The sequence below is a fragment of the Festucalex cinctus genome, chromosome 14 (assembly GCF_051991245.1).
Source record: "Festucalex cinctus isolate MCC-2025b chromosome 14, RoL_Fcin_1.0, whole genome shotgun sequence".
NCBI classification, from domain to species: Eukaryota; Metazoa; Chordata; class Actinopteri; order Syngnathiformes; family Syngnathidae; genus Festucalex; species Festucalex cinctus.
The window spans coordinates 7,446,196-7,460,691 of record NC_135424.1 but is presented as its reverse complement, the minus strand read 5'-3'; the positions used below and the strand labels follow the sequence as shown (position 1 = coordinate 7,460,691).

The window sequence follows — 14,496 nt, the reverse complement described above, 5'->3', positions numbered from 1 at the left end:
ACTCCAACACACATGGTGCAAAGGAACTCCCAGGCCAACTATTTAGTTTCATTAGGGGCAGATGCTTCAAAAAGAAGAGACCGAGGGAAGGAGGAGGGTGAAGGAGGGGGGGAAATGAGGGAAGAAAGAGGGCGCTTGAAGAAGAAAGGGATGACAGAGTTAAAAAGTGCAGGCAATGTTGTACCGAAATGCCAAGTGTTCACATTTCTTCGTGTTTTGTTAAAGGCAGTTGCCGTATGCTCTGTTGTTAGGGATAAGCCAAATGTTCTAAAGAGGAAATTTTGTTAAGAAAGGTGAATTGGGCTGACAGAAAAAAAATACCACTCAATATAAAAACATACAGTATTGACGTAATTAAATAGAAAGGTAAGTTTTAGAACATTTTGTGAAACTTCTTGCTTCAGTTTAATAGACATTATGTTGCTTCTTCTGCTGCACACACCCCAGTAAAACGCATAGGTACGGTTATAGATGAAAACAGAAGACATCATTCTACGCAGAGGATAAAGACATATCAGTCCCTGAAAAGAAATATGCCACTTAAACGCAAACAGCACAGCCTCCATCTTTGGGAGCTGGTGAGGAAAAAGCGGAGGCAGCCATGTCGGGAGGGAGGAGGGAAGGTTCTTGTTTTGGTCACAAAAGGAATGACAGGAAAAGCAGCAGAGTCGAGTTCAGAGTGCAGCCGATGGCGGGGGAGCCGCCAGGGTCAGCGCAGCGGAGACCCCCGGTGTCCCCTCCGCGGCGTGTAGGTGGAGGGGGGGGGGGGCGGTCTCACGTCGGCAAAAATCAAACGGGACCCAATTATAGGAATCTCAACGAGTCAGTGAGCAGGGAAGTCTCTTACCTGGAAAACACGGAGGAATGTGTGTGTGTGTGTGTGTGTCCTCAACACACGCACATTGAGTGAACAGGTACACACACATCGTCATCATCACAGTGACAATTAACATGACTATGCCGCTGTGAAATTACTACTCTCGTCTGCTAATGAACAAGACGAGCTCAAGCGAGACAAGACGCCACGGACAAAAAATAACTGGACATGACACAATTAGCATAACATGAGTTCTCAAACGGTGGAACGTAAAAAAAGAAAAAAAAGTATTAAATTAATTTTGAGTTTAACTCAATTTTGGGGGAGAAATGTTGCTCAGCATGCGTTTGTCCTCGCCTGACAAGAAGCGCTACCACCAAAGGTGGATGAGAAGCCGCTAAGCATGCAACACCTAGCAAGATGCTAATGCTAGTTGCTAATGTGAAATGCAAAGTAGGGAAAGACTACAGTAAATGCTTACGTGTGCAGTACACTTTTCGCAGAAGTCAGGCTCGAACCACGTTATGGCAGAGAGCAACTACGTATGAACCCCAAATTAGTATTGATAACTATCTAGAGAGAAAACCAGATAACAATAGTAAGATAGTAAGCTGTCAGTCACAGGTTCAAATATTTTTTTAGGGCAGTGTAGACAAAGGGAGGAAATGGAGGTAGAGTGAAAGAAAGTGTTTGCGAGCACAGGGGATGCAAAGCGAGAGGAGTGGACCTGTGTGACCTTACATGAAAGCAACAGTCACCGTGGGCTACAATTAAGGATGGCAGGAGGGAGAGCATAGGTCAAAAGAACAGGCACACACACCAGCAGGTACGCACACACATTTTGTTTTGGAATGTCAACCACTGTATCTTTGAACGAAACTGTTTTACTGATTCTTCCTTATTCAGAATGAATGTGTCATACTTTATCCTTGTACAAAAAAATGTTCGGATACCACAGCGCCAATATTTACCAGCCAGACATGAACTATTCAGCCTTTAAACTTTACTTAAAAACTACCACAAGATAAAGACAATACACATTGCGTAAAGGTCCCAGTGGTCTGACCATTAGTACTCGGATTTTTTTAACATTTTTTATTATAAATCCACCTCCATTAAATTCTAGTCATATAAATGATAATAAAAGTTCTGTATTTGTGTTAGCTCAAGGTGCACGTGTGTTGACCTTTGCAACCCACAAAGTTCAACTGGTGTTTTCCTCTATTTATTTCCCCCCCGCTCAAGAGCAATTATCCCGGCTGTTTAAAGGCCAAAACCTTCACATCTTACTCGCCCGTCACTGACGTATTTGTGTTTATGTGCGCATCCTGTTCTACCTGTCCAACTGCACAAATATTCTTTGTTAAACACTGACACGCAACACCATAGTTACATACGTCTGTTTATTTAAAAAAAACAAAAAAACGGCAAATTCTAGCATTGAATTGTCCAATATATTCTCAAACAAAAAAAAAATTTTTACAATGAAAATAGTAGTCTATAGTTTGTCTACAGCTGCCTAAATAATCAGAGACAAATCTACATCACAACACCAAAATCAAATGGACTCATTTTTTTTTTCCAATATTTTGTCTTTAGGAAATGAAGTGCCACAGTAACATTTTGAACAGTCTGTGTCATAAATAAACAGTAAAAAGAGCAACATTTGCCTACCGTCAGTGTTGTACCCATTCATTTTCAAAACTGATGTAACATTTACAAACTCTCAAATGTCCAAAAATTTCCTGACTCCATTTTGGCCAAAGGGGTGAGAAGAAAAGTGGGTGACGGGGAGACAGAAAGGGGGAGCTTATCGTCCGCCTCCAGACGGAGTGCGCGGATCAATGGGCGCGCAAGGCGGAGCCCACGGCGATCAATGCATTTGATAAAGAATTAAAGAAGAGCCACTGTACTGTGTGCCTATCAAAAGAGCCAACACATGCCTTCATTTAGATGATAGGGAATTTTTACATTAAATATACAGCATGACATAAAAACAAATAACCAATAAAGTGCTTGGCAAATGTATTACATCAGCTGTCTTTAACAGCTAGAAAACATCAGTAACATCATAATTTTTTTACACAGATTATCATTGAGGTTCTGAGCAGTCCTTGGTGGGGTTTTTTTCTTTCAACATTCTTGACCTTTGTAAAGTGAAAATTCACCAATGTACAGAAGATGCTTGAAGAGCAATTTTGTCGATAAACCAATGAAAGAGTACCCACTCAGCACCTAATTACATCATTGGGCGGGAAAAATGAATGTCAGGTGTCAAACTTTACACCCCAGTCCCAGAATGGTGGAATACGTTATCACACAAAATGTTGTCCCACCTCTACACCTCTGATATAACCTCGGAAGGAGGAAATTTTCCGGTTCATCTTTGTCCTACCCCATTGTGTTTCTGCAGAACAGTGTTACAAGAAAAAAACTTTATATGTTGTCTTAACTTAATATTCGGCCAAATTAACATTTTAACATTCCATTTTGTCATAGAAATTGAAGTTAACATTATTGTTGTTGGCTAAAACTGAAGGTAACTATATTTCTATATCAGAAGGTGCTGACGCCCGTCGTCCATGTTAGCCGATTATTACTCCAGCATTCAGAATTCAGATTGCATGCACGACTTCCAGTGACATATCACATCTTGTATGAGTGAGGCACAAATGGCTCACGTTCATTAACCTTCAACATCCAGCTCAAAAACAGATGCTCCAACCTTACCTTTTAAAATCAGGTAAAACCAACTCAATTGAATATTAATTTATCAATATGTGTGACCATCAAGAGCTTGTATAATTCAATCAAGCAATCATATATTGTGCTCTTTATGTATGAGTAACTAAATGTAGTCAGACCTGCATTTTATTTAACAGCAACCTACAACAGTAAAACTTTATTCACCTGAAGAGTGTAAATGCTCTATTTTGCAGCACGGCTTTAGTGTAGGAGGCTAATTTTGGGCCAAAAGCACATTTTTAGGAAGGAAAGGCAGCCCGTATCTGTGGATTTTCTTCTTTCTGTGGCAGTTTTTGGAATCTAACCCCCCTAAAAAGTCGGGGGGATTACTGTATCTTTGAAGGTGGGAAAAGTACCGGGTCACATTTGTACCGTGTCTGTGCCATTTATACAGAACTTTGACACGAAAATGCTGGCTTTCAGAGGCAGTGAAAAATGAACCAACCGATGAATGAAGAGAAGCATGCATCTCATGATTTGCTCATCATTATGTTGTTGTAAACGGTGTGTAGCGTCAGCTTCTATTTGTGTGTGTGCCGTTTTAGTGCGTGTGGCTGGGCAAGATAGAGACCTAAAGCACCTCTCGACCGTGAATTAGCCTGTCATGACAAATGTCTGGACCTGCATGACTGGCTGCCAGACTGGCTGGCTATCTGGGAGGTTGGCAACCCCCTTTTCCAGATAGTGATTGTGTGTGTATGTGTGGTATCGCCGTGTGCCCACGCCAGCTCTCTGTACGAGGCCAGCGGTGCATGCCCTCCTCGCACAGAAAAAGAGCAAGCAAGGCGACAAACCTGCTGCTGTAAAAAAAGAAAAAACCTGCAGAGCAGAGAGGGGCCCTCGTCCAGACGCCAAGCCCACCGAGGAGCCTTCTGTCTCAGTCTCGCACTCAAGCGTTTAGCCCCTCTTCCCCCTGGAGGTGCCCAGCGGTCAACGACAAACATGATTGTTCTCGCTGTTGCCATTTACAAAAAGTCTCCTTTCTCCCTGTGTTTGCTTTCTTGTAGCAGCGCTTCCCACCGACCACCGGGTTTTCTCATCCTCTTTTCCGCTTTTTTCTATGTTCTTGATCACATCAGTCGGAGATTGGGTTTTTTCTTCGGGAGGTTTTCTTGTTCAAGTTGTTTCAGTGCCTAAACGCCAAATAAAATGGCATCGTTTTCTATTTTCCATAATATTAAGCAATTCTCGAGTTGAAATAAGCTAACTTCAACAGCATACTGACCACAAGGTGGAGTTACATCACTTCTTGATTGGCTTTCCGTCAGTCAGTTATCTGTTCAACAGAACAATACGTCGTCACTACTTAGTGATAGTTGATTAATATCCACCAATAAGCATTTTAAAAAATTCAGAAATGTTTTTCCTGGTTTCCTGGTAAACAGTTTCACACTAGTTGGCACGCCATTTTAAAACATGATTATCGTCACGATTACATTTAGTGTCCGAGAGTCTGATGTGCAGTCAAAATTTGTGTATTTTGGTGTGAATTCCAAGGCTCATACTTTCACAAGCTTTTATGAGGGTATTTGCCCCAGCAAGCCCTAATCAAATGCTATTATCCCACACAAATTAAACATTTAATATTGGTGGAGCATGGCATCAAAGCTTGATACTATTGAGAATTCCCCATGAAAAAGAAGGTTGCAGATGCAGCTTATTTTTCTTTTCTTTTTTTCTCTCCTTTCATATGAATACAAAATGTTTATGTGGCTACCAGTTTAACCTTTGGAATAGCTGATACTGATTGTGTGATTTTATTTTATTTATGTATTTATTTATTTTAAACCCAATTTGAACAATCATCCATCGGGGCAATTGGATTCAACCCTGGGAAATGCCAAGAGTAGTCGTTTTAGTTCATAATGCTTACATAATCGTTTAGTTACATGGAACATAGTGTACAAGAATAATCATATATTACCTAACCATATGTAGCCAGCTCTGGTAAATTTCCATTACATCATGATGATCGTTTCAATCACAGTAACACTTCTACCATCATTGTTCCAACTGACATTGTAGTGCTCGCCTCCCTTTAGATATGTGTTTGTATGAGAAACACGTGTTAACTGCGGCATTGTCTTCATTGAATCAGTGTTTTCCCGGAGACGTCTTATCTGAGATAACATGTTGTCCTTTACAATATAACGTCCCGATATGTTTTCTCTTATTTTCTAATCAGTGTCTTTATAGCTGACTGAGCTCGGCTGGTGCTAGTCACATGCATTTTCCCATAGTATTAATCCTAGCCCCTGGATAGACACAGTCAATTTCCCCATCTTGTGTCCCCCGGAATTGCCGACCAAAATATAGAACGTGGTGTTTTTCCCATATTTGGGGCACGCTAGCTATATGCTTATTGCTACACTTAAACCTGCTGGTTGTGTCCATATCTGCAATCAGTCCATTGCCAGGAGGCCTGCCGCCTGTGACATTGCCGTTTCTCATATTACACTCATAAAAGCCGCACGAAAAACATAGTCAAATGCAAGATAATTACAACAAGCGGAAGAGGGAAAGTCATTTTTGCAAGGGAATGCAAAAATGAGAAATAGAAAGATGAGTCATGTTTATTCATGAACCGGCTGTACCACTCTTGCTTGGCTTTTGTCTCTGCTTAGGAAAGCTTTTTGCATACTAAAAGTTCAGACTACTTTGTCTTCAATGAAAGCAACAAAAAGTACAATAATACGACAAGTAACAGTGAAAATGTGTTATTCACTTAAACAGAAGCAAAAGCTTGCTTTTAAGAAATAGACGACCTAACATTCAGCCTTGTGAAATGCCACTTGGTAATTTTCAGAATAATTTTGTCACAGCCACTCGCCTACCTTAACAAATGTTTATGTTTCCTTCAACTGAAGTTAAAACAAATTAAATTAGATTAAATTAAAAAAGACATTTTTCTTTTATCGTTGGCAGAAAAAAAAAATAATTATTAAATACCTAACCTACAGGCTTTTGGAATATCACCTTGCTCTAATTTTCACTGAACATATGTCACTTTAATGTTGAAAAATTCTAAAACTTGTGTCAACATCAAGTTAACATACTTTTATATAATTTAGGCTTGCAGAAAAATGTAAATATATATATATATATATATATTTATATTATAGTATTGCAGTTGTAGTATTGCAGTTGTATTAGCTGTCTTAGGCTTTTCTTTGTTTTAAAGTTGATCTTGTATCCAGAAAAACACTTGAAAGATGCCAAGCAATGCAATATACTTCTTTTTTTTATTTTATTTTTTTTATTGAAAAACATATTGAAATCAGCATTTAAACATAATATTTTTAACTCAGTGGAGCTTTTACAGGTATGTTGCAAAAAAAAAAAAGTCAGAATTATTTAGATTGATTAGCTTGTATTTGGACATAGGATATTTCACATTATATTATGTTATTATTCTGTTATGTTATTGCTATTATGTTATTATTCGATACTTTATTGGACTATTACATTTATTTATTTTTGTTGTGGCAGCCACACTCCTCCATACTGTAAACTTTTTTTTACACTAGTGATTATCTTCTCTCACATTTAATTCTTGTGCCCCCCCCCCACCCCCCACCCCCAAACTTCTCCTAGTGTGTGCGTGTGCGTGTATGTGCGTATCATTATCTCTTTAAAGGTCTGTTCCCATCTCCCCTTGGGCATCCCCTTGGGCACACTCACATACACACACTCACAGAGTGCATTAAAGTTGCCTGCCTTGACAATACAGCCCTATTGTCCTAGCACCGACAATGGCTACAAACAAACAATTGACATGGAAATGGAGAGATGTAGCTCATTAGCGGGGCGCTGCTTGTTTTGTTAATGGATAAATAGGAGCCCCGCTTGAATGGGCGGGCACCTTAAAAAAATGTGAGAGGAAAAAAAGCCCTGCTTCAATATGGAGAAGCCTGATTAACAGGAAACCACAGGGAGGGAGAAGAAGTTACTAGAGAGAGTAAGTAACTTCTGGAGGGCTGTCCATGCAGTGTGTGCACGAGATGCGTCAAATGTATTGTGGTAAATGTGTCGTTTTTACCTACACGCCACATTACTGCCATTTAAAAACACAAACCATGATGTGAGCACTGATGTGTGCTTGTCGGAATGGTCATTATTTACCTGACATTTAAGTGTTTGCTCGTGGGTGGGTGGGTGTGCGTGCGCGTGTATGTGTGTTATCAGTTAAAAAATCAGATTGAATTGCTGCCGAGGATGGCATTTCTGACATAAGGCATCCGATGACAGTGGCTCAATACTGTATGTTTATTGTGTGTTTGTGTACGCTACATGAGTTCATTTTGATTAGGCCTTCCATTAATACATGTTAAACGTTGTCCATGTTATCTGTTCCATTGAAATCAATGATATTTGTAATGACTTGTCCAAACCATTGCCTTTGTGAATAAGTATCTTTAAAAAAAAAAAAAAAAAAGATTTTCTTAAAACTCAGAAATATGAAATCTTGAGGCTGTTTACTGAGCTCAAATCTCTCAAAGCTGAAATAATATGAGATTTGTTGAAGTGTCATGTGAATGGCAATATATTTTCATTCTATGGGAGAATTAATCTTTGAAGGAACATGCAAAAGGATGAAATGAGTATAAAATGGCCACCTCAAACCAAAATAACGGATTTCTTCTCTGTTTTTTTTTGTCATGGCTTATTGAGGCTTTTTTGTGGGTCATGTTTACTAAGTTTGTTAACAGAGTTAAAAGTGCAGGCAATGTTGTACCGAAATGCCGTGTTCCCATTTCTTCGTGTTTTGTCATAGGCAGTTGCCTTCCTAATTAATATCCGCCAATAAACATTTAAAACAAATTCTGAAATCTTTTTGGTCAAAAAATGGTCAAAAGCTTGCTTTTAAGAAATGCAGGACAAAACATTCAGTCTTGTGAAATGCCACTTTGTGGTGATTTTCAGAATGATTTTGTCAAACATCTGACACTAAACACTAAAAAAAAAAAAAAAAAAAAGTGTTAATTAACCCTACTTTGTTATCTGGCTATCTATCTATATCTAATGCAGCAATTCAATCCTTAATAAAGCGACCTGAGACGTTGTTGTGGGTCTCCTACTGATAGACATGCCCACCAATTTTCAGGTTGCTAAAAGAGTATTTTTTCCATGGGATAAATTTTCAAATTCTAGTCAGAAAGGTTTTTGTTTGATGGGACGCTTGGAAATGGCTTCAAATTCAAATGACAGACTTCCTGTGTCTTTTCATTATAGATATGCCTACCAAATGTCATTTTGCCTAAATAAACTGCCTTCAAGGGCTGACTTTTCAAATACATTCCACCACACAAAAATATAGTTGATTTTCAGATATAGAGATAAGAATTTAATTCATTTTAATTAATTAATTCATTAATTCATTTTGATTAAAATACTTTGCCAATGTTTTTGTGCAGGAGCGGGATGCCGAGCGGCGGCGTCAGCTGCGTGAGCGGGCCCGGCAGCTGATTGCAGAGGCTCGATCCGGAGTCAAGATGTCCGACATGAGCTTAGACGTGTCGTCCGGCAGCACTTTGAAGGGCGGCAAGGCGCCTGGCCTGGCTGGAGGTTCGGACACATGCACACACATAAGCACACTACTTGCTATGCTAACACTGTAAGCACAACGACGTTGCCATTATGCTCTCTCAAGGGGTTCCACTAATCCTCAGAGAAAAACAAAATGTCATTTTGCCCTGACCATGGGTCTGGATCACTCGGTAACTGTTAATCAACACAACAGACTGCGACAACAATTTAGCCTCCCAATAGCCAACCCGTCTAATAGCCGACCAGTTGGGTCTGTGAAACTCTACTATTCACGCTCCCCGCTGTTTTCCATTTTTCTACAAATGATGGGGTATTATGAAAATTAGCGTTATCAAAGCCTTTTTGTTAAAATGCGTTAACGATAAGCCCTCCGTTGTTTGGGCATGTTAATACATGATGATGGACAGATGCGTGTTTTATCAAAAGTATCATTAGGATCAAGGACGACAGCGTAGGTTTTCACAGGTTCAAAAGTATTTAGATGTGTTACACCAGTGTTTCCCAACCAGGGTTGGAGTACGTGAGCACAATTCAGTGGATATGTGGAAATGCCTATGAAACTTCTTTCTGACTTCTTTCTGAACTTGTGAATGTTTTTTTGCATTATATGATTGTCACGTTCTTGCCACGTCCGGAAAAAGCAAAATAGGTGACGCAAATTAGACGCAAGCCGTGATTGATTTATTTGCTCCTTCAGCGTCTCTGAATTGCACTAATTGTTGATCTCATTAAAAATGGAGCTGGGGAAGGAGAAGAAAATGATGGAGGACGAGGAAGAAGAGAAGTGCTGTGGGCTGCGTTACACAAGGCCTGCCGAGCAGAACGCCTAATCCTAGCCTCTCTCTCGCTCTCTCACTCTCCTTCAATATAACTCAGCCTAACCCCCTCCACCCTCCATGTTTCTGCCCGCAAAGAAACTTTCCGACTCCAGCGCCTTTAATTAAACCCCAGCCACTTGCAAGCACGCTCCACATCGCAGCTAGAAAATTAAGAAGAGGAAAAAACGAATGAAAAATGCTGTTATTGTTTGTCGCTTTTCATTGTCCAGAAGAGTTTGTTTTATGGCGAGTCATCAAACTTTGCTGTCATGCTCCACCCACACTCAATGGCAAAAACTCAAGATTTTTACAGTTGAATGTTTGCCTATTTAACATCTCTTCTATGAATTTGTGTGTAAAGGAACCCTGGAAATGGGCTGAAATGAGCCTAAAATGGTGGCTCCATAACCAATGGCACACACCTTGTGTCTTTACAGAAATGGCATCCTGAGACATTGTTGTGGGTCTCCTACTGATAGACATGCCCACCAATTTTCAGGTTGCTAAAAGAGTATTTTTTTCATGGGATGAATTTTCAAATTCTAGTCAGAAAGGCTTTTGTTTGAGGGACGCCTGGAAATGGCTTCAAATTCAAATGACAGACTTCCTTTGTCTTTTCAGGCTTGGCATCATGAGAATTTTTTTGCAGGCCTACTCATGAGAGACAGTCCTACCAAATTTCATTTTGCTATAGGAAACTGGCTTCAGGGGATGAATTTTCTAAAACTAACAGACTTTCCTTCATTGCTCTTTAACTATTTTTTCCATTTCTTATCATGTCCTGTGTTACTAACAACCCACAGACATGTTAGGTGATGGAGAAGAGGGTTGCCATAGCGATGATGGCCTTGATAGTAAAAAGGGTGAGGACTTCAATGTGGAAGGTGACTCTGTTGACAACACAGCCTCTACATCTGCCCTGGCTGCTGACCCACTGGATGCGCCTCTCCCGGCGGCTTCATCCAGCTGCAGCCAGGGGCCCCTGGAGCTTACTAACCCCACCTCTGAGCTAACAGCCTCTGGTAAAGTTGCTGGATGTGGTGCTTGCGACATGGTTGACTGTCTAGTGCTTGTCTTTGTAACACACTTACTTTCCACTCATATCAACTTTTCTTTCATATATGTACGTTTATTTTTTTAAAAGTGCTTTCCAGACAGAAAAGAAAACCACCAAATCTGCTGACTTTTTCATGTTTTGTGTGAGTGTATTTGTCTTCTCCTGTTGTGTGAAATGTGCGAGGAGGCTCCAAAAGGAAAACATGAAAACCAGACAGTCTTTTAAGTACACTATCTCCAACAGCTTTGTTGTTGTGCTGCTTCCTCATTGATGTCAGACACTTTAGTCGTCTTCATGAAAGAAGCCTAATAATTAAAAGTAGCACAGTGATGATCAGGCTAAGTAAAGAAAAAAACATATTTATCCATAAATGTGTTGAAAAGCTTAACTTTTAACTTGCATGCTTGCAGAAATGAGAAAACGTTGCTTTTCATTTATCACTCATGTAAAAGTGACACCTAATAAACCAGTTAAAAAAAAACCCAACTAATTATTAACTAATGATTAAACATATTTTCAAAATTCTCCCGAAATACTATGAAAATATTACAATAATAAAAAGGAATAAAAAGGAATATTAGACTAGTATAAAATACATTTTAAATACTAGATAATGATATATATGTTTTTTAAAAATATGTGTTAATAGTAATACAGGATTTATATATATATATATATATATATATATATATATATATATATATATATATATGAAAAATGTTTGTACTGTAAATATATATTTAAAAATACAACAAAAAACTGTTTATTTCTCTTGTCTTATATTATAGAATTACTTTTAATTTATTCTGCTCCGATTCCAAAAGTCTTAGCTACCGATTAATACTATCTCTTACTCCATTTATACATGTCTATTCAGGAGGCTATAGTCTCAAAAAGATTGAAAATTCATCATCACAATATTTGAGTCTGGCTGTCTAGGTGTCTGTCACACAAAGCACCGTTATGAGTAATCCTCCATCAAATGTAAAGAAATAGCTTAAGAATGTCAATATGGTGAAATGTAGTCTGGTGTCATGCATGCATCATGTCGCGCATTACACGCAAAAAGGTCTTCCTGCTCCTCTTTCATGTCCCTCCATGCAGCGCTGCAGCCTCGCAGGAGTGCTTTGCCCGCCACTCCTTCCCTGCAAGCTGCCTCTGGAAGGTGCCACAACTGTGGAGAAAATCACATGTTCAGAAACAATCAATGAAAATGGATATAGTGTAAGGGAAAGTGCCTTTACTCAAATGCAGATGGTGAAGGCAGGAGCTATTGTTTAAATTTAGTCCCAGGGTAATTGAGCCAATGAGAACTACAGTGAGCTAATTCACCCCCCACACCCCCATCGTATGTGTGTCATATTGCGGAAGGCTGATTTGATGAAGCTCTGTAACACCTAATGGAAGCCACTAAAAGTTTAGTGTAAAAAAAACTTTAAATCTATCTCACCCTGTAGCTTTGGAATCTGGTTGGGAGTACCAAGAACGCAAAGATCCTGTATCTTATGGTGGAAAAAGTGTCTTCTTTATGTGTGAAGTTGTAGTTTATGTACATTTAAAGTTTCAATCATGTATTTTCTCTATATTTGTTCCAGGAGCAAATAGCAAGCACATAGACCTGAAACTCAAGAAGCTGAGTGAGATCAGACCGAGCGCCCTCACCACCGCCGCCGGCCCTTCATCCCCGTCCTCTTCTTCCTCTTCTACACCCACTGCCACCTCATCTTCCTCCGCATCCCCCCTCAGTCCTGCAGATGGAGTGGAAGTACGTACTATCGGACATGTCACATCACGGGACACTATGGGACAAAATAGGACAGCCATTGCAAACTGCCTGTCATTGGTCGAGTGAGCAGCTCGGCGAACAAGGAAGTCTTGCCGGTTTACAATGGAGAGTTCCAGCAATGGAAGACGATCATGTCCACTGTCACCTCAACTTGCGACTTCAGTTATTATACAACAAGTGAGAGCAGACAGTGGACAAAATAGTCGTCTGTTGCTGGAGCTCTCCATTGCAAGCCGGCGAGACTTCCTTGTTCGCCGAGCTGCTCACTCGACCAATGACAGGCAGTGAGCAACGGCGGAGTCCAACCCAAGACACGCTTAGGACCGCCCCCTCATTTGAACAACATTTCGTCTTGGCGGTACGGCCCAAAACTGCCAAAATTCTAAGCAAATAAATGAATAAATAAATAAATAAATAACTAAATAGATAAATAAATGACTAAAAGTTAAAATAAAAACTGATTTATTTCCATTTATATTTTATTTTTTTAGATATAATTTTCGAGTTATATTTTCACTTTTAGTAATTTATTCATTTATTTAGTCATTTATTTATTTCGAATTTTGGCAGTTTTGGTCCTCCATACCTGATGGGATCATTGGTGGACAGTATTTGACAGAATGGGGACTCATGAGACAATAGAGGTTACTATGGAACATACTAAGACAGTATGGGACACTGTGGGCCATAATGGCAATGTAACGCACCTGTAAGCTTCTTCCAAGAGTGCCATCGATCAAATCCATTGACCCCAGCTGTCACTCCGCTGACAGTGTACGGCAGTTTGTGTGTGTGCACTGTGCACGCACAAATGCATCTAGTGTGTGGATGCTCACCTGCGCCGTAACATTAGTAGCAGTAGTCGCTATTGACTGTGACCTTCTCCAGTGTAGGTGTGTGTATCTTCTGATGTGAATATTGAGTCGCACGCAGTCTTAACATCACTTTAATTGATTGATGGGAATGTCAAGTGGAATAAGGTGACTGACTGTGTATGTGTGTGTCGGTGGGCGCTTATATGGGGAACACTTTGATCATCGATTCACATAAACACCCTCTTGTGTTCAAAGCCAAAAAGGGGCTTAGTCCTTTACGGCCACTGGAGTGGCACTGTGTGTGCCTGTGTGTGTGTGTGTGTGTGTGTGTGTGTGTGTGTGTGGGGGGGGGGGGGGGGGGGGGGGGGGGGGGGGTGTACGTGTCCCCACTTGAACCGTGCAGTCGTAGCACATTTTAGATGTGGTGCAGGATTGCACATGCATTTGTGTAGTGGGTTGATACAAGGTCCAAGGAGAAAGTCATAATGTTGTGGGTGTGCGTTTCATATCGATGGGCCACGACATCTTGACATAAAAGTTTCATTTTATCCTTGCAGGTTTTACACAATCAGGATTTTAGAGGTAATCAAGTTTTTATTAAAAAAAATTATAATAATCAGACACTGATACTGTACAATCAGAAGATGGAACAATATATCAGTTTAAACAAATTATTATATTGGCCAATTGACTGCCACAATTTGCAGGGGATAGGCACTGGCCCACCTCACGAATAGCGCAAATATGTGTAAACTTGATACCCAATGGAAAGTATTACGGGGAATATGCAAAAAAATATATTCAAAAAATGCTGAAAAATACTGAAAAAGTAAAAGGATTTAAAGTGTGGACATTGGTTGTTCACAATAAAATTGTGTTTCACCAACATGGGTATTTTGTGATAATATTTG

The 14,496-nt window shown here is 39.8% G+C and overlaps 1 protein-coding gene across 6 annotated transcripts in view; it reads left to right on the top strand.

The window, feature by feature from the left end:
* Positions 1–14,496, top strand: part of ehbp1 (EH domain binding protein 1) — a 103,146-nt gene that overhangs the window by 57,860 nt on the left and 30,790 nt on the right. For 5 of the 6 annotated variants that reach the window (XM_077495090.1, XM_077495089.1, XM_077495088.1 and 2 more), the window contains 3 exons: positions 8,977–9,127; positions 10,731–10,949; positions 12,580–12,749. In XM_077495090.1, the coding sequence (XP_077351216.1) occupies positions 8,977–9,127; positions 10,731–10,949; positions 12,580–12,749 (540 nt within the window). The remainder of the gene's footprint in view (positions 1–8,976; positions 9,128–10,730; positions 10,950–12,579; positions 12,750–14,496) is intronic. The other variant, XM_077495091.1, reaches the window with a different exon arrangement.